General features: G+C 40.5%; 1 protein-coding gene across 1 annotated transcript in view; it reads left to right on the top strand.

Annotated features, from left to right (window-relative positions):
- LOC115775612 (zonadhesin-like) overlaps positions 1–18,539 on the top strand; it is a 61,477-nt gene extending 42,938 nt beyond the window's left edge. The window contains 21 exon segments of the mRNA XM_030723080.1: positions 1,072–1,316; positions 1,714–1,802; positions 2,396–2,524; positions 2,654–2,801; positions 3,062–3,204; positions 3,445–3,640; positions 3,842–3,980; positions 4,144–4,258; positions 4,643–4,766; positions 5,972–6,114; positions 6,243–6,349; positions 10,196–10,398; positions 10,981–11,125; positions 13,083–13,327; positions 13,660–13,808; positions 14,406–14,534; positions 14,664–14,802; positions 15,073–15,214; positions 16,322–16,431; positions 18,155–18,240; positions 18,428–18,539. Of these exon segments, the coding sequence (XP_030578940.1) occupies positions 1,072–1,316; positions 1,714–1,802; positions 2,396–2,524; positions 2,654–2,801; positions 3,062–3,204; positions 3,445–3,640; positions 3,842–3,980; positions 4,144–4,258; positions 4,643–4,766; positions 5,972–6,114; positions 6,243–6,349; positions 10,196–10,398; positions 10,981–11,125; positions 13,083–13,327; positions 13,660–13,808; positions 14,406–14,534; positions 14,664–14,802; positions 15,073–15,214; positions 16,322–16,431; positions 18,155–18,240; positions 18,428–18,539 (3,038 nt within the window).
- Positions 18,540–18,598: the final 59 nt, after the last annotated feature.

Here is an 18,598-nt window from a genome sequence, read left to right as displayed (position 1 = left end):
AAAAAAGTCTTCCTGGGGCAGAGTTTGTTGTACCCGGCACCACTTGTTTGTTCAGGAAATGGTATCTGCTCAGGATCTGGTAATCTTCATTCTTTCTGCACGTTCAGAAACATGGGTCGGTTGTGTAAGTGTCAACATGAGAAACTATGTGCTGTTTCATTTATAGTTCAGCCAACAACTCCTCTGCCACCAGTAACAACCCCTGGACCAACTACACCTAAACCAAGTACATCCAAGCCACCAAGTAAGACATGTTTTATCAGATGTTTTTTCAGTGACATTTCACTCAAGAACTTGTGAACTTTTTCTTTTCCATTCCTGCTCATATTTATGTTGCATCATATTCTTTCTCCACAGACCCCTGCCCTCCTAACGCAGAGTATATTGAGTGTGGTCCAGCTTGTATTCCACCTGTATGGAACCCTCCACCAACTGTTCTGGCTCCTGTATCAGTGGCTGTTTCTGCAAACCAGGCTTTGTCTTCAAAGGAAGTCGTTGTGTGCCACTGGAAAAATGTGGCTGTTTAGATGACCAAAATAACTATTATGAGGTCAGATATCCTAGTTAGTACTGTATACTGTGTACATTTTCTGACTTATAGTATACATTCTCAGTATTGACTGTGTTCATTTTATCCAGCCTGGTGAGGTTGTGTTTGGAGACGGCTGCACAAAGCTGTGTCACTGTGCAGGGAACTACACTTTGGAATGTGTTGACAATTCCTGCGATCCCACTGAAGAGTGTCGAGAGATTAATGGTGTTGCAGGCTGTTATCCTAAGGTAATAATAATGTCTGATAACTTATCAAAGAATTTGTATTGGAACTTGTACCTTTAATATGTGTAATTTGAGCAATGGATGGTCTAGTCACACCTGAAGACAACAGTTTTTGGAGCTGTGCTTAAACATGATTCAACAAATACTGTGTAATAAATTAAATCTAAATACATTACGTTATGAAGTTGTAAGTTGATAGTTTCCAGCCGGTGAGATTAATACACCCTGTAAATTACTTAATTGAATGTCTGAAATATTTGGAAAAAAAATTGCTCACTTACAGTTTCCCCTCAGGTACATCCACTTGCATAGCATCTGGTGATCCACACTACAACCACTTTTGACAAACGCAATTACACTTCATGGGCAACTGCAGCTATCTGATGTCTAGTCCATGCAATGACACAAGTGTGCCATACTTTGAGGTCCATGCTGACAATGAAAATCGGTATAACACGCCAACCGTCTCATATGTGAAGGCTGTCCATGTATATGCACACATGATGAAGATCTCCATTCTCAAAGGTGGCACTGTGCAGGTAAGAAATGGGAGGAGGAACCCTCGATATTCTGCATGTATTCCTGTTTTGGCAGTTCAAAAACAGTCACACTCTTAGAAATTTCTCTCCCCAACCAGTTACAGCAGGTCATTTCAGCACTGATTTAATTTGAAAATTATATGAATATAACATATAAAATGATAAAAATAAAAAAAAGTCTTATTGTGTATGGATAAATGGGAGAAATAAACAGGCTTTCCAATGGTAATAAGGTCTATTGCTGTTTTTTGCATTGTTAGACACAAAGTATGAAAGACAAATTTCATTACTTTTTTTGGGCTAAATTTATTAATCATCCCTTCTTTTCACATACAGGTTAATGGACCAATGTCAACCTGCCACTCCTCTCCCCGGCCCCTGGTGTTCTGTGTTCAAGTCAGGAAAACACTACACTGTCTCCATGAACTTCGGTGTGACTGTTCGCTATGATGGAAACCACTTCATGGACATCAAAGTGATCAAAGAGTGAGTGAAGACCAAAGTCATGTTTCATTATGAAGAAAATTCTCTGAATAACTACTTGTCCAGAAATCCACATCCATACTAACGGGACTAAAAACATATTTGGACTTTTGATGTAAACTGAACATGACTCTTTCGTGTGTAGCAGTAATAAGGTGCTAAAGGCAGAACTGAATGGCACAGCAGCTGCTAGCATAGAGAATATCAGCAGATATTGAAAGTGTTTTTGTTTTTATCCACATGGGAATGTGACAAGTCATGGAAACATAGGTAATGACAAATTTACCAATCTATCATCTGATGTGGATGTGTGATCTTTTCAAAAGCCTCCATTCCTGCCTGTCCACACTCAATCCAATCCAAGACTTTCAGTCTAAAACGGAGTCAACAGAATTTCCAGTCTCAGAAGTGCAATAATGTTGGAACTGTGCAGATGCTCGGCACAAGTTATTAGATTCTCATTTTAGTGTGAGGTTCAGCCTAATGTTGAAAATGAAGCAGCATTTGGCTGGAATTAAAACAAGTTGCAAGGCTGAATGAATTGTTACTCTTGCTTCCACAAAACTGTGACGTGCTCATTTTCCTGTAATCTGCAGCTATCAGAACAAGCTGTGTGGACTGTGTGGCGACTATGATGGAAATACTAAAGATGACTTCCGCAAACCAGATGGAAGCTTGGCTGCCAATGCCAATGACTTTGGACACAGTTGGAACACGGATCCCGAGTAAGAATTACATAAGATACAAGCGTGTACCAACACTTCAAATCCTTTTTTTCCTTTTAGAAATGTTCTCATTATATGCACCACTGACAAAAAGACAACATTTTTTATGCTGAACATTTGTCTTGACAGATGTAATAAGAAACCCAACACTACCATCCCCGGGTGTGATGAAGAAGACCGGGAACTGTATGAAAGCTCTGGTTATTGTGGCATTCTGTGGACAAAAATGGCCCTTTTTCTGTGTGCCACCCAAAAGTCAACCCCAATGTATGTACATGTAGATTAGTACATAGAGTATAGTACAGTATAGTGAATTTATGTATGTAAATGTGTGAACACAATGCACCAACTTAATGATAAAGGTGTATTAAATGAAGACTAGCTTCTGTTGACACATCATAAGTATTGTATGTATTGAGCTTGATTGTAGAAATATGGGTAACAGATATGAATGTGAAGCACATCTTTTTGAATTTCTGCTTTTAGTTGGTGCATCGTAATATTAAGCATCATAACAAACTAATGTTTTGTTCTCAGAATTACTTCAAGGACTGTGTCTTTGACTTGTGTGAGCTGGATGGAGCCAAGCCCATTTTGTGTGAAGCCATTGAAGCCTATGTCAATGAATGCCAAGACCGTGGGGTCAGCATTGGACAATGGAGGAATGAAACTTTCTGCCCGTGAGTGCTGGAAGGACAAATGATCTAATTTAGTCCTGTATTCATAAAACATCTTTAGCTGAAAAACAATCTTGGCTGAGCAGTTGGGACAAAATCACACAAAAGCTTTATGTCAGTTCAAAAATGATCTTTAAGTATTCTTGTGAAAAGCTGTCATTCCGAATCACTAGACTCTCTTAATATTTCCAGCACATACTTTTATTCCCTGTCACTAACTTCAGCCTTTTGTGGTCTCCTTAGCACTAAGCTGCCCCCCAACAGCCACTACGAACCCTGTGCAGATCCTTGTCAGGAGACATGTTTTGGAAGACCCCCCTCCTGCGCTGGTCCGTGCTCTGAGGCCTGTGTGTGTGATCCCAGCTACGTCCTGAGTGCTGGCAAGTGCATCAAGGAGGACTCGTGTGGCTGCAAGCACTCGAACGGTCAATATTATGAGGTACAGTCTGATAGACCAGCAGTGCATGATTTATGTGTGTCAGGTCACTTTTACTTATGTGGGCAAATGCCACAAAATTCCAAAAGAAAACTGTCATGTGTTTATGAGCTCTCCAAAACAACACTTTCATGCATAAAATAATTACAAACAATCAACTGTGTGCACTATGCTGAACTGTCACTTTTGTTGTGCATCTCTCAGCCTGGAGAGGAGTTTTTTGAGGAAGACTGCAAGCAAAAGTGTCGGTGTGATGCTGCCGGCATTACCTGTGAACCCTCGGAATGTCCCCCGATGCACGAATGTAAACTCCAGGATGGAGAGCTGGGCTGCTATCCCACTGGTATGTTTGTATTTTTAGATCCAAAATGAGTAAAGCTTTGCCTGTTACATTCTAATTGTTACATGCATCAGCTAAAGCTAGAATAATTGTTTTACAGTGAGTTCAGCTGTGCTTTAGTCTTGTGATCCTGATGAATCCAGGCTCTTGTTCCCTTTTTCTTCAGGCTCCCAGGACTGTGTAGTCTCTGGGGATCCTCACTACACACATTTGACAAGAAGTACTACAGTTTCATGGGAACTTGTACTTACACGCTGGCCAGAACCTGTAGGAAAGTACAGGTATGCACACATTTTTCATTGTGTTTCTCTTTGTATTTTTTTCTATTTTTGAAATACTTGCCACACCAAACCCACAGATCAGTTGACATTTAAATGAGTTAAATGAGTATCATCCATTCATTACCATGATCAGTTCACTACAATTACAGGACAGGTTCAAACAACCATAGAACATTAGTCTGCTCCAGTCAACATTTGTACACTGAATTCATCAGGAAGCATACACATATTGTTTCATTCACACATTTGCTGAAAGAAGAAAACACTGAATGTCAATGGTGCTTTGTATGCTAATGTAAAGAACAGAATATGCTAATATCTGCCAATACTCACCTCTAATATAAACACACAATATTTCTGATTGCTGTGGTGTTCCCTGTGCAGGTCCTTGGTCTCTGTGGAGGGAAAGAATGAGGAGAGAGGAGTTGCAGGAGTGTCATACCTGAGAAAACTATATGTGACAGTGAATGGAATCACTGTGATCCTGATGAAGGCCAGGAGAACACTGGTCAGTATATAAAATCAATTACTTCCATTATCTGTTATAGTTTCTGTGTTTCGGCAAAACGTGTGCCTATACACGTGCCACACACGCCAGCTGTATCATCACCATGTATGTCTTAATCCGGTGTGAAATCCTACTGAAATGACAGAGCTGTGCAAAAAGTCTTGATCTGTCCCTCATGTCTTCCAAGCCAGACCTTTCTTGTAATTTTGAAAGTGGTCTTAAGCAATAGTTTCTGCAGGCTTCCTGAGGGTCTTTCAACGTTTTTGAGGACACAAGCTGCTTTTTCACTCATTTTCAGTCCAGTTATTGAGCTCACCATTTTCAGAGGAGTGTTTTTGTCTCTTTCTTTGTTAAGCTTCTTAACACTGATCTATGAAGCTTTGTTAAAAACATAAGAAGCCCTAACTCAAGGGATGACTAGTGTTGTGTCTATGTATAACGGGCGAGTCCTTGAATTGAATTGAACAACTTAACAAAGAACTAATCTGAAACAGTGACAGACTCAGACAGAAATAGATCCACACTCTTCCTCCAGTTTTTACTCACTAAGCTGTCCACAAATCAGAGGTTTACACCATCTGTTTAATGTCTTTCTATCATCTTTTTCTTCATCACTAAATCAGGTGAATGGACAACGGGTGGCTCTCCCCCACTCCCCCTCTCCTCTCATGTCTGTTAGTCTTGCTGGTCAGTTCATCACCCTTCAAACATCTTTTGGCGTGAAGGTGCGTTGGGATGGAAACCATTATGCCCAGATCTCAGTTCCCAGGTTGGTATAGAGGTTTGTTTGAACTGCATTGACATTTAGGAAGCTCCTTGTTTACTTATATATCGGCAATGCTCTTTTTATTTGAAAAGTGGCATCACATGTGCATAAAATACAGCTGAGCCCTGTTTCCATCATTTTTTTTTTGACTCCAAACGCAACTATGACATAATGATCTGAAAAGAATCTGACAGATAATTCGATCTGAACTGCTGAATGTCACGAGCTATTTTATGTCTGTTGTGAAAAGTTCTTGAAACAATAGCAACTGTCCATTGTGCAAGTTGCAATTCAAAGATGGTGGAGTTATGCTACTTTTACCAAACAGTGATGATGCCTGGCCTACTGCATCAGAGATTCTTGCATTCTCTTCAGTCTTTTCTAGAGTGACATTAAAGGGCTAAACAACACCTTGTAAATATTGTCTTTGTCCCTCCAGCTCCTACTTGACCAGATGTGTGGCCTTTGCGGTGACTATGATGGGAACCCAGACAATGACTTTACTAAACCCGATGGCACCGTGGTAGGAAATGCCAATGATTTTGGGAACAGCTGGCAGACAGAAGAAGATGAAGATGACTTGTGAGCTCAAACACATGTATCTCTTTGTGTCTCTCATTTCTATGGTTCCGTCTTTTGTTAACCTACTGTCGGAGTCTCTCTGACGTATTGAAGGGAATGCCACTGTGTTTTGTGTTTGTATTGATCAGCTGCACCCCAGGAACAAAGCCTGACCCGGACTGCGACCCCGACTTGGAGGCTGAAGTAGTAAACCAGACAAATGTGGTAAAATTACAGACCCTGCTGGACCCTTCCGGTAAGAATCTAGAACTCATGTGCTTTGGGTTATTGATCTGCTTAAACTGTTGAGATTCCTGGGTTTTTACAACTTTTTAGGGCCCGAGCGCAACCTGTGCGAAGGCCCTATTGTAATTGCTTTGGACATTCAAACAAATGAATTGCTTTTTTTTTGAGGGCCTAAACACACTCAAAAAACTCTTGAAATTTTGCACACGTCAGGTCTGGTGAAAATTTAAGTATTTTAATGGTTCAGGCATGGCCCTTTCAAAATGGCTCTACAGCGCCACCTTTAGTTCAATTCCCTCTGCTGTGTTTCACGTATACATGTATGAAATTTGGTACACATATGTAACATGTCCAGACGAACAAAAAAGACCACACGGTCCAATGGCCTAACCCAACAGGAAGTCCGCCATTTGAATTAAATGGTTGATTTTAGCCATTTTCTGCCCTTATACTTTCTCTAATAAAATCAGAGGTTTTGGATGTTATCAACTTCATATTTGTTTTGTCTTGGTCTACACAGCAGGGGGAATCTAAATTTCAAAAATGGTGAGTTTTCACCAGAGGGCGTGGCCGTGACACCACAGTTAAGTTTGATCATTCGCCAGGAAAATTTGATTGCCTCTCGTTCAAACCTGCATTATCCAATCTGGATCAAACTTCCGCAGTAGGATGACGGTCCGCCCCTGAACCCATACATATGATAATATTTACTGACAGTCGCAGTGCCACCTAGTGGGTACAGGAAATGTCATGTTTGACACTTTGAGGTACAGCTCCAAGGTAGTTGAGCAGAACCATCTCAAATTTCCCCTGAAAATCCTTAAGGAGTTGGCCTTACATTGTTTTCTTACATTGCTTTTTTTTTGAAGACAAAAATGGCAGTAACCCAAAGCCACATTGCCCAATCTGCGTCAAACTTTAGTGGTTTGATAAGCCTCCTGCCCTGAACATGATATGCATAAAGTCCCTAAACGTTAGAGCGCCACCTATCATGAAATACCATGTTTTTTGCGCCCTGGAGCTACATTTTATCTACATATCTGAAATTGTGCAGGCTCATGTAACATCCTAAGACGTACAAAAATGTCTCTTGGACCCATACTCGAAACCCTACAGGAAGTCAGTCCTCCTAGGGCATTTCACCCAGTGAGACCAAAATGGCTCCAGATCATCTAGACAAGTAGCCCATCAAAAGTTATTCATGGTTTTGTAGAATATTCAACGGCCTTGTCACACCAGGCCGATGAAGTTGGCCTTCCTTTTTCTCCCTTGCCACAAAATTTTTTGGGCACTCGTTCGCACATGCTTGGCCCGATCAGCCTAAAACTGTAATCACTCATGTACACACTCAGGCTGAACCCATAACTACGGATTCAAGGCTATAGATGCAAGAGCGCCCCCTACAGAAACAAATGAAAATTTGTATAGCATCCACAAAATTAGTTTCTGTGAAATGCATGAAAATTTGTTTCAAGATGCTTGACATCATCCTGATCAAAAAAAGTCAATGAGACCCATGCTCTATTTTGCACGATACAGCCGTGACCACACCCCAAATACTGCATTGGGTTTATATGGAAAGCAAAAGATTTAGTTTCACAGAAATGTATGAAATTGGTTACAGGACATTCTGCACACCATCACAATCAAAAACCTCCGAGTGCGCCACTGGTCACGGGTCCACATGCGTCGGGTGCGAGGGCCCGATCATCACCGCTTGCGGTTTTTAATTAATTAATTTTTTTTGCCAACCTTGAAAAACCCCTTGAGATAGATGGTAAAATGCCCGGAAAAAAAAACACCAAGCTGACCTGTAAAATAATTTTGAGCAGGGGAGCAAATGAAGTCACACCAGCAGACTGACAGTTTAGAGATGTGGGCTTTTGAGGGTACCCTGAGTTATTTCAACAGAGTGAAGTTAGTCTGTGCTAGATTTGAATGACTTAAGTTCATCAAACTTAAGTCTTTCAATCCCACCCCCTCCCCTGTACCACAGGTGTGCCTCAGGGTTTTGTCCTGGGGCCCCTCCTCTTTATTACTTATCTTCTTCCCCCTTGGCAATATCTTTGGTTAATTTAGTATTCATTTTCCCTGCTTCCTAACTCGTCACTCCCTCCCTCCTCCTCACCACTGAGTTGTCTGAAATGAAATCTTGGTTGTTGTTGTTTTGTTTTTTTTTATTATTATTATTCTGTAAAGTGTCCTTGGGTGTTTTGAAATGCGCTTACAAATAAAATGTATTATTATTTTTATGTGCTTCCTGAATATAGAAAATGCTTTTTTTCAACAAAAATGACAAATAGATGATAGAAAAGTTATTTTCTAGGTAGATTTTTATTACACAGACCAGAGGTCAGAGGTCGGGTCAATTTCAAATTCATTCTGCAGCATAATGATGAATCCAAAGCAAACAAAGTCTTACCACTTGACAGCTATCTGGCCTCTAGACACTTATTCCAATGTTCTCATTTTAATGAATTGGGAAGAGGAGCCTCAGCATTCATCTGTGGTTAAAGAACATAAAATCTTTGAAATCACCAGTTGAAAGTCATCGAAAATGACTATGTTCAAAATAGGGTCTAAATATATATATATATATATATATATGCTTGATGGATAAATTCATGGACTGTGCATAGGGGCCTTATCCTCCCTAAACTGACTGAGGGTTTTTCTCTGTTTCAGGGAGTGTATCAATGTAGTTAATCCCACGCCATTCTTCCAAAGCTGTGTGTATGACATGTGTCAGTTCAATGGCCAGCAGCACGTGCTGTGTGACCAGCTCCAGGCCTACACTGACGCATGCCAGAGTGCTGGAGCCAAAGTCTACCATTGGAGGCTCCTGACTTCTGCCGTAAGTTCTCACTAGTTTAATAAGATGAACCTTCTTTTTTGGAAGAGGATTATTTGTTGTCTTTGTTTCGGCATCAGGTATGCTTTGTGAACACCATAAACTGTATCTAAAAGATAGACATAGTCACTGTGACCTCACCTAGGCTTGCCAAAGCTTCATTCTTTGGAAATTGTCTTCATGTAACTAAAACATTTTACACCCTGCTCCACAAAATTGTAATTTACATTTATAATCCTAAGTAAGTACCTAAGTAAGTAGGAGGAGAAGTTAGAATACCCAATAATGCAGTGCACACTCCTGATCCTGCTGCGTTAATGTGTGAACAACGCAGGAAATATTGTCTGTCCTTTTCCATTGAGTGCTTTTATGGTAAAATATTTTTTTTCCCTCTAAAACTGCCGAAAGCTTCCCCCTTTTCTTAAAGTATATACAACCATACATTTTTAGGCAGAGAAAATTCCACCCCAAAAGTGACATGTAAAGTTTGGGAACTTGCACCATATGTGGTGGGCTGTATCATGATGTATAAAATAAGTTTCCTTGCACTTCCTTTGACAACAAATGTGTATGTTTTTGGCTAATTCTAATTCTCAGATGTCTGTGGCATCTTTAAGACTAGATATTTATAGTTTTAAAAACAATTGGTAAATGAAATGTTTTGGTTCTGTGGGATGATGACAGATGATAAATTAGAATTTGAAAATCTAAAGTGCTTTTAGAGAATAAGATGGAATAGACAATGGCTAAATTAGAAATGGGTGACTTCACCTTAAACCGGTATTACTGGAACAGAAGAAAGCCCAACATTCATGTCATCCTACCTACATCCTAATGTTTATCCTTTCATTTATGTCTTAATTCTAGTATCTGTTCCTCTCTATCCTGCCCTTTGTTTGATTCATCCTAGTGCCCCCCATAATCAATGAATCGCTCCTCTTCTACTTTGCCCTTTGTCTACTGTTGTTCCCTCTCACTATTTTATATCCCCGTTTGTCCAAACAGCCCTGGCCTGTCCTCCCAACAGCTCCTACTCCCTGTGCGTGAGTTCATGTCCTGAGACATGTCTTGGTGTGGTCGGACCACATGGCTGTGAGGACGTCTGTGTGGAGGGTTGCGAGTGTAACCCTGGCTTCATTCTCAGCGACGCCAAATGTGTGGCACTGAGAGACTGTGGCTGTGTGGACACTAGTGGAACCTATCATCCTGTAAGTGCAACCAGCCTTCGAGCAATTTAAAAACCACATTCCATTTATTCTTAAAATGTGCTAACCTCACTTTATCATGAGGTTTACATCTGATATAAAATAAAGTTGGTCTGAATTTCATCGAAAGTTTAGTTGATATTACAAAATATGGCCAGAGTCAACTGGACAGTTGTTCAGTTTCATTTATATAGTGCCACTTCACAAGCACAGTCATTGAAGAGCATAGAGACACACACACACACACACGCACGCGCTGCGCGCACACGCACGCACGCACGCGCACACGCACGCACGCACACACGCACGCACACACACACACCACACACACACACACACACACACACCCCAGTACAAAGGAGATCCACACTCCCCTAAATTAAAGGTGGACACACTGCAGTTGGCACAAACCTGTCAATGTTACAACAAGGGTTTTCAGTGGCAACTTATTCATTGAGAGAAATTATGTATATTGTAATGCATTGCATCTGACTTTAAAAGACCTTGGAGTTATAGTGTGGGTTAGTCTGAGTATTACATGACAGTATTTCTGATTATTTTTTGCATTGTCTGTATGTTTGTCAGTTGGGTGATGACTGGTACTTGGAGGGTTGTGAGCAAAAGTGTATGTGTCACAGTGGAGGTCTGATGCAGTGTCATAACACCAGCTGTAACCCAGCCACTGAGAGCTGCCAACTACACGATGGAGAATATGAATGCCGCCCTCTGGGTATGTTAATCACACAACCTCACACACACCTGAAGGTTATATTCTATTAAACACATATGAGGTTTGTGTGAATTATCCTTCTTATACAGTGAATCCAAAGTCTGTCCATCCATGTGCCCATCAGCGAGTGAGTGAGTGTGACACAAAAAGGTCTGCATGAATGGGTGAATGTGGGTTATAGTGTGAAGTGCTTTATATGACTAGAGTACACAAGAAATGTAGTAATAACTGCAGTTATTTCTTTATAACATGAATGCAGTCTTGAAGAACAGATCATTTAGCTGCATTCTGCAGTTTAAAAGACATGTACAACTGAATATCATCTGCGTAGCAATGGTATGTGATGCCTTCAAAGTTGTTAAGGATGTGTCCAAGTGGAAGCATGTATAGAGCAAACAGGATTGGTCCCAGGGCTGAGCCTTGGGGCACACCACAAGATAGGGTAGCAGTGGAGGACATAAAATTAGTGGAAGCAACTAAGAAGCTCCTCTGAGTCAGATAAGAAGACAACCATTCAAGAGCTGACCCAGAGATACCAACACAAGTTCTAAGTCTCTCATTCAGGATACCATGATCAATAGTATCAAAGGCAGCTGAGAGATCCAAAAGTACAAGAAGTGAATATTCACTTGCATCTCTACGCGTTAAAATATCATTTGAAGCTTTAAGAGGAGCAGTTTCAGTTGAGTGCATCTGGCAAAACCCAGACTGAAATTGATCTAAAATGTTATGAGCAGTTAAAATTTCTATTAGCCGGTTGGCCACCACTTTTTAAAAATTTTGGAGATGAAAGGCAGTTTTGAAATTGGCCTAAAATTCTGAAGGAGGGAAGGGTGAGTCAATATTTGAAGAGTGACATGTTTGTAAGATGGACAACACTCAGATCAGCAAAAAGTCTTCCTGGGGCAGAGTTTGTTGTACCCGGCACCACTTGTTTGTTCAGGAAATGGTATCTGCTCAGGATCTGGTAATCTTCATTCTTTCTGCACGTTCAGAAACATGGGTCGGTTGTGTAAGTGTCAACATGAGAAAACTATGTGCTGTTTCATTTATAGTGTCAGCCAACAACTCCTCTGCCACCAGTAACACCCCTGACCAACTACACTAAACCAAGTACATCCAAGCCACCAAGTAAGACATGTTTATCAGATGTTTTTTCAGTGACATTTCACTCAAGAACTTGTGAATTTTCTTTTCCATTGCTCATATTTATGTTGCATCATATTCTTTCTCCGCAGACCCCTGCCCTTCCTAACGCAGAGTATATTGAGTGTGGTCCAGCTTGTATTCCCACCTGTATGGAACCCTCCACCAACGTTCTGGCTCTGTATCAGTGGCTGTTTCTGCAAACCAGGCTTTGTCTTCAAAGGAAGTCGTTGTGTGCCACTGGAAAAATGTGGCTGTTTAGATGACCAAAATAACTATTATGAGGTCAGATATCCTAGTTAGTACTGTATACTGTGTACATTTTCTGACTTATAGTATACATTCTCAGTATTGACTGTGTTCATTTTATCCAGCCTGGTGAGGTTGTGTTTGGAGACGGCTGCACAAAGCTGTCATTTGTGCTGGGCAGGGAACTACACTTTGGAATGTGTTGACAATTCCTGCGATCCCACTGAAGAGTGTCGAGAGATTAATGGTGTTGCAGGCTGTTATCCTAAAGGTAATAATAATGTCTGATAACTTATCAAAGAATTTGTATTGGAACTTGTACCTTTAATATGTGTAATTTGAGCAATGGATGGTCTAGCCACACCTGAAGACAACAGTTTTTGGAGCTGTGCTTAAACATGATTTAACAAATACTGTGTAATAAATTAAATCTAAATACATTACGTTATGAAGTTGTAAGTTGATAGTTTCCAGCGGTGAGATTAATACACCCTGTAAATTACTTAATTGAATGTCTGAAATATTTGGAAAAAAAAATTGCTCACTTACAGTTTCCCCTCAGGTACATCCACTTGCATAGCATCTGGTGATCCACACTACACCACTTTTGACAAACGCAATTACAACTTCATGGGCAACTGCAGCTATCTGATGTCTAGTCCATGCAATGACACAAGTGTGCCATACTTTGAGGTCCATGCTGACAATGAAAATCGGTATAACACGCCAACCGTCTCATATGTGAAGGCTGTCCATGTATATGCACACATGATGAAGATCTCCATTCTCAAAGGTGGCACTGTGCAGGTAAGAAATGGGAGGAGGAACCCTCATATTCTGCATGTATTCCTGTTTTGCAGTTCAAAAACAGTCACACTCTTAGAAATTTCTCTCCCCAACCAGTTACAGCAGGTCATTTCAGCACTGATTTAATTTGAAAATTATATGAATATAACATATAAAATGATAAAAATAAAAAAAAGTTCTTATTGTGTATGGATAAATGGGAGAAATAAACAGGCTTTCCAATGGTATAAGGTCTATTGCTGTTTTTGCATTGTTAGAACAAAGTATGAAAGACAAATTTCATTACTTTTTTGGTGCTAAATTTATTAATCATCCCTTCTTTTCGCGTACAGGTTAATGGGACCAATGTCAACCTGCCACTCTCCCCGGCCCCTGGTGTTTCTGTGTTCAAGTCAGGAAAACACTACACTGTCTCCATGAACTTCGGTGTGACTGTTCGCTATGATGGAAACCACTTCATGGACATCAAAGTGATCAAAGAGTGAGTGAAGACCAAAGTCATGTTTTCATTATGAAGAAAAATTCTCTGAATAACTACTTGTCCAGAAATCCACATCCATACTAACGGGACTAAAAACATATTTGGACTTTTGATGTAAACTGAACATGACTCTTTCATGTGTAGGCAGTAATAAGGTGCTAAAAGGCAGAACTGAATGGCACAGCAGCTGCTAGCATAGAGAATATCAGCAGATATTGAAAGTGTTTTTGTTTTTATCCACATGGGAATGTGACAAGTCGTGGAAACATAGTAATGACAAATTTACCAATCTATCATCTGATGTGGATGTGTGATCTTTTCAAAAGCCTCCATTCCTGCCTGTCCACACTCAATCCAATCCAAGACTTTTCAGTCTAAAACGGAGTCAACAGAATTTCCAGTCTCAGAAGTGCAATAATGTTGGAACTGTGCAGATGCTCGGCACAAGTTATTAGATTCTCATTTTAGTGTGAGGTTCAGCCTAATGTTGAAAATGAAGCAGCATTTGGCTGGAATTAAAACAAGTTGCAAGGCTGAATGAATTGTTACTCTTGCTTCCACAAAACTGTGACGTGCTCATTTTCCTGTAATCTGCAGCTATCAGAACAAGCTGTGTGGACTGTGTGGCGACTATGATGGAAATACTAAAGATGACTTCCGCAAACCAGATGGAAGCTTGGCTGCCAATGCCAATGACTTTGGACACAGTTGGAACACGGATCCCGAGTAAGAATTACATAAGATACAAGCGTGTACCAACACTTCAAATCCTTTTTTTCCTTTTAGAAATGTTCTCATTATATGCACCACTGACAAAAAGACAACATTTTTTATGCTGAACATTTGTCTTGACAGATGTAATAAGAAACCCAACACTACCATCCCCGGGTGTGATGAAGAAGACCGGGAACTGTATGAAAGCTCTGGTTATTGTGGCATTCTGCTGGACAAAAATGGCCCTTTTTCTGTGTGCCACCCAAAAGTCAACCCCAATGTATGTACATGTAGATTAGTACATAGAGTATAGTACAGTATAGTGAATTTATGTATGTAAATGTGTGAACACAATGCACCAACTTAATGATAAAGGTGTATTAAATGAAAGACTAGCTTCTGTTGACACATCATAAGTTATTGTATGTATTGAGCTTGATTGTAGAAATATGGGTAACAGATATGAATGTGAAGCACATCTTTTGAATTTCTGCTTTAGTTGGTGCATCGTAATATTAAGCATCATAACAAACTAATGTTTTGTTCTCAGAATTACTTCAAGGACTGTGTCTTTGACTTGTGTGAGCTGGATGGAGCCAAGCCCATTTTGTGTGAAGCCATTGAAGCCTATGTCAATGAATGCCAAGACCGTGGGGTCAGCATGGACAATGGAGGAATGAAACTTTCTGGCCGTGAGTGCTGGAAGGACAATGATCTAATTTAGTCCTGTATTCATAAAACATCTTTAGCTAAAAAACAATCTTGGCTGAGCAGTTGGGACAAAATCACACAAAAAGCTTTATGTCAGTTTCAAAAATGATCTTTAAGTATTCTTGTGAAAAGCTGTCATTCCGAATCACTAGACTCTCTTAATATTTCCAGCACATACTTTTATTCCCTGTCCACTAACTTCAGCCTTTTGTGGTCTCCTTAGCACTAAGCTGCCCCCCCAACAGCCACTACGAACCCTGTGCAGATCCTTGTCAGGAGACATGTTTTGGAAGACCCCCCTCCTGCGCTGGTCCGTGCTCTGAGGCCTGTGTGTGTGATCCCAGCTACGTCCTGAGTGCTGGCAAGTGCCATCAAGGAGGACTCGTGTGGCTGCAAGCACTCGAACGGTCAATATTATGAGGTACAGTCTGATAGACCAGCAGTGCATGATTTATGTGTGTCAGGTCCCTTTTACTTATGTGGGCAAATGCCACAAAATTCCAAAAGAAAACTGTCATGTGTTTATGAGCTCTCCAAAACAACACTTTCATGCATAAAATAATTACAAACAATCAACTGTGTGCACTATGCTGAACTGTCACTTTTGTTGTGCATCTCTCAGCCTGGAGAGGAGTTTTTTGAGGAAGACTGCAAGCAAAAGTGTCGGGTGTGATGCTGCCGGCATTACCTGTGAACCCTCGGAATGTCCCCCGATGCACGAATGTAAAACTCCAGGATGGAGAGCTGGGCTGCTATCCACATGGTATGTTTGTATTTTTAGATCCAAAATGAGGTAAAGCTTTGCCTGTTAATTCTAATTGTTACATGCATTTCTTAGTAACACAAATCATAGAATCATCGAATCATAGATTCGTTGCTTTCTTAGGAAAGAAAAGCAACGAATCTGCTTTTCTGTCTAGTCAGAAAATTCTGTTGTCACTGTATCTGTTTTTAATGCCAACGTACGTCCAAAGCAGAAGTGAAGTGCACGCTTATTGAATAATTGTTTTACAGTGAGTTCAGCTGTGCTTTAGTCTTGTGATCCTGATGAATCCAGGCTCTTTGTTCCCTTTTTCTCAGGCTCCCAGGACTGTGTGTCTCTGGGGATCCTCACTACAACACATTTGACAAGAAGTACTACAGTTTCATGGGAACTTGTACTTACACCGCTGGCCAGGAACCTGTAGGAATAGTACAGGTATGCACACATTTTTCATTGGTTTCTCTTTGTATTTTTTTTCTATTTTTGAAAGACCTTGCCACACCAAACCCACAGATCAGTTGACATTTAAATGAGTTAAATGAGTATCATCCATTCATTACCATGATCAGTTCACTACAATTACAGGACAGGTTCAAACAACCATAGAACATTAGTCTGCTCCAGTCAACATTTGTACACTGAATCATCAGGAAGCATGACACATATTGTTTCATTCACACATTTGCTGAAAGAAGAAAACACTGAATGTCAATGGTGCTTGTATGCTAATGTAAAGAACAGAATATGCTAATATCTGCCAATACTCACCTCTAATATAAACACACAATATTTCTGATTGCTGTGGTGTTCCCTGTGCAGGTCCTTGGTTCTCTGTGGAGGGAAAGAATGAGGAGAGAGGAGTTGCAGGAGTGTCATACCTGAGAAAACTATATGTGACATGAATGGAATCACTGTGATCCTGATGAAGGCCAGGAGAACACTGGTCAGTATATAAAATCAATTACTTCCATTATCTGTTATAGTTTCTGTGTTTCGGCAAAACGTGTGCCTATACACGTGCCACACACGCAGCTGTATCATCACCATGTATGTCTTATGTCATGTATGTCATGTGTGAAATCCTACTGAAATGACAGAGCTGTGCAAAAGTCTTGATCTGTCCCTCATGTCTTCCAAGCCAGACTTTCTTGTAATTTTGAAAGTGGTCTTAAGCAATAGTTCTGCAGGCTTCCTGAGGGTCTTTCAACGTTTTGAGGACACAAGCTGCTTTTTCACTCATTTTCAGTCCAGTTATTGAGCCTCACACCATTTTTCAGAGGAGTGTTTTTGTCTCTTTCTTGTTAAGCTTCTTAACACTGATCTATGAAGCTTTGTTAAAAACATAAGAAGCCCTAACTCAAGGGATGAACTAGTGTTGTGTCTATGTATAACGGGCGAGTCCTTGAATTGAATTGAACAACTTAACAAAGAACTAATCTGAAACAGTGACAGACTCAGACAGAAATAGATCCACACTCTTCCTCCAGTTTTACTCACTAAGCTGTCCACAAATCAGAGGTTTACACCATCTGTTTAATGTCTTTCTATCATCTTTTTCTTCATCACTAAATCAGGTGAATGGACAACGGGTGGCTCTCCCCCACTCCCCCTCTCCTCTCATGTCTGTTAGTCTTGCTGGTCAGTTCATCACCCTTCAAACATCTTTTGGCGTGAAGGTGCGTTGGGATGGAAACCATTATGCCCAGATCTCAGTTCCCAGGTTGGTATAGAGGTTTGTTTGAACTGCATTGACATTTAGGAAGCTCCTTGTTTACTTATATATTGGCAATGCTCTTTTTATTTGAAAAGTGGCATCACATGTGCATAAAATACAGCTGAGCCCTGTTTCCATCATTTTTTTTTTGACTCCAAACGCAACTATGACATAATGATCTGAAAAGAATCTGACAGATAATTCGATCTGAACTGCTGAATGTCACGAGCTATTTTATGTCTGTTGTGAAAAGTTCTTGAAACAATAGCAACTGTCCATTTGTGCAAGTTGCAATTCAAAGGATGGTGGAGTTATGCTACTTTTACCAAACAGTGATGATGCCCTGGCCTACTGCATCAGAGATTCTTGCATTCTCTTCAGTCTTTCTAGAGTGACATTAAAGGGCTAAACAACACCTGTGTAAATATTGTCTTTGTCCCTCAGCTCCTACTTTTGACCAGATGTGTGGCCTTTGCGGTTGACTATGATGGGAACCCAGACAATGACTTTACTAAACCCGATGCACCGTGGTAGGAAATGCCAATGATTTGGGAACAGCTGGCAGACAGAAGAAGATGAAGATGACTTGTGAGCTCAAACACATGTATCTCTTGGTGTCTCTCGTTTCCTATGGTTCTGTCTTTTGTTAACCTACTGTCGGAGTCTCTCTGACGTATTGAAGGGAATGCCACTGTGTTTTGTGTTTGTATTGATCAGCTGCACCCCAGGAACAAAGCCTGACCCGGACTGCGACCCCGACTTGGAGGCTGAAGTAGTAAAACCAGACAAATGTGGTAAAATTACAGACCCTGCTGGACCCTTCCGGTAAGAATCTAGAACTCATGTGCTTTGGGTTATTGATCTGCTTAAACTGTTGAGATTCCTGGG

Source organism: Archocentrus centrarchus, unplaced genomic scaffold (assembly GCF_007364275.1).
Source record: "Archocentrus centrarchus isolate MPI-CPG fArcCen1 unplaced genomic scaffold, fArcCen1 scaffold_24_ctg1, whole genome shotgun sequence".
NCBI classification, from domain to species: domain Eukaryota; kingdom Metazoa; phylum Chordata; class Actinopteri; order Cichliformes; family Cichlidae; genus Archocentrus; species Archocentrus centrarchus.
This window is presented reverse-complemented; position numbering and strand designations above follow the sequence as displayed.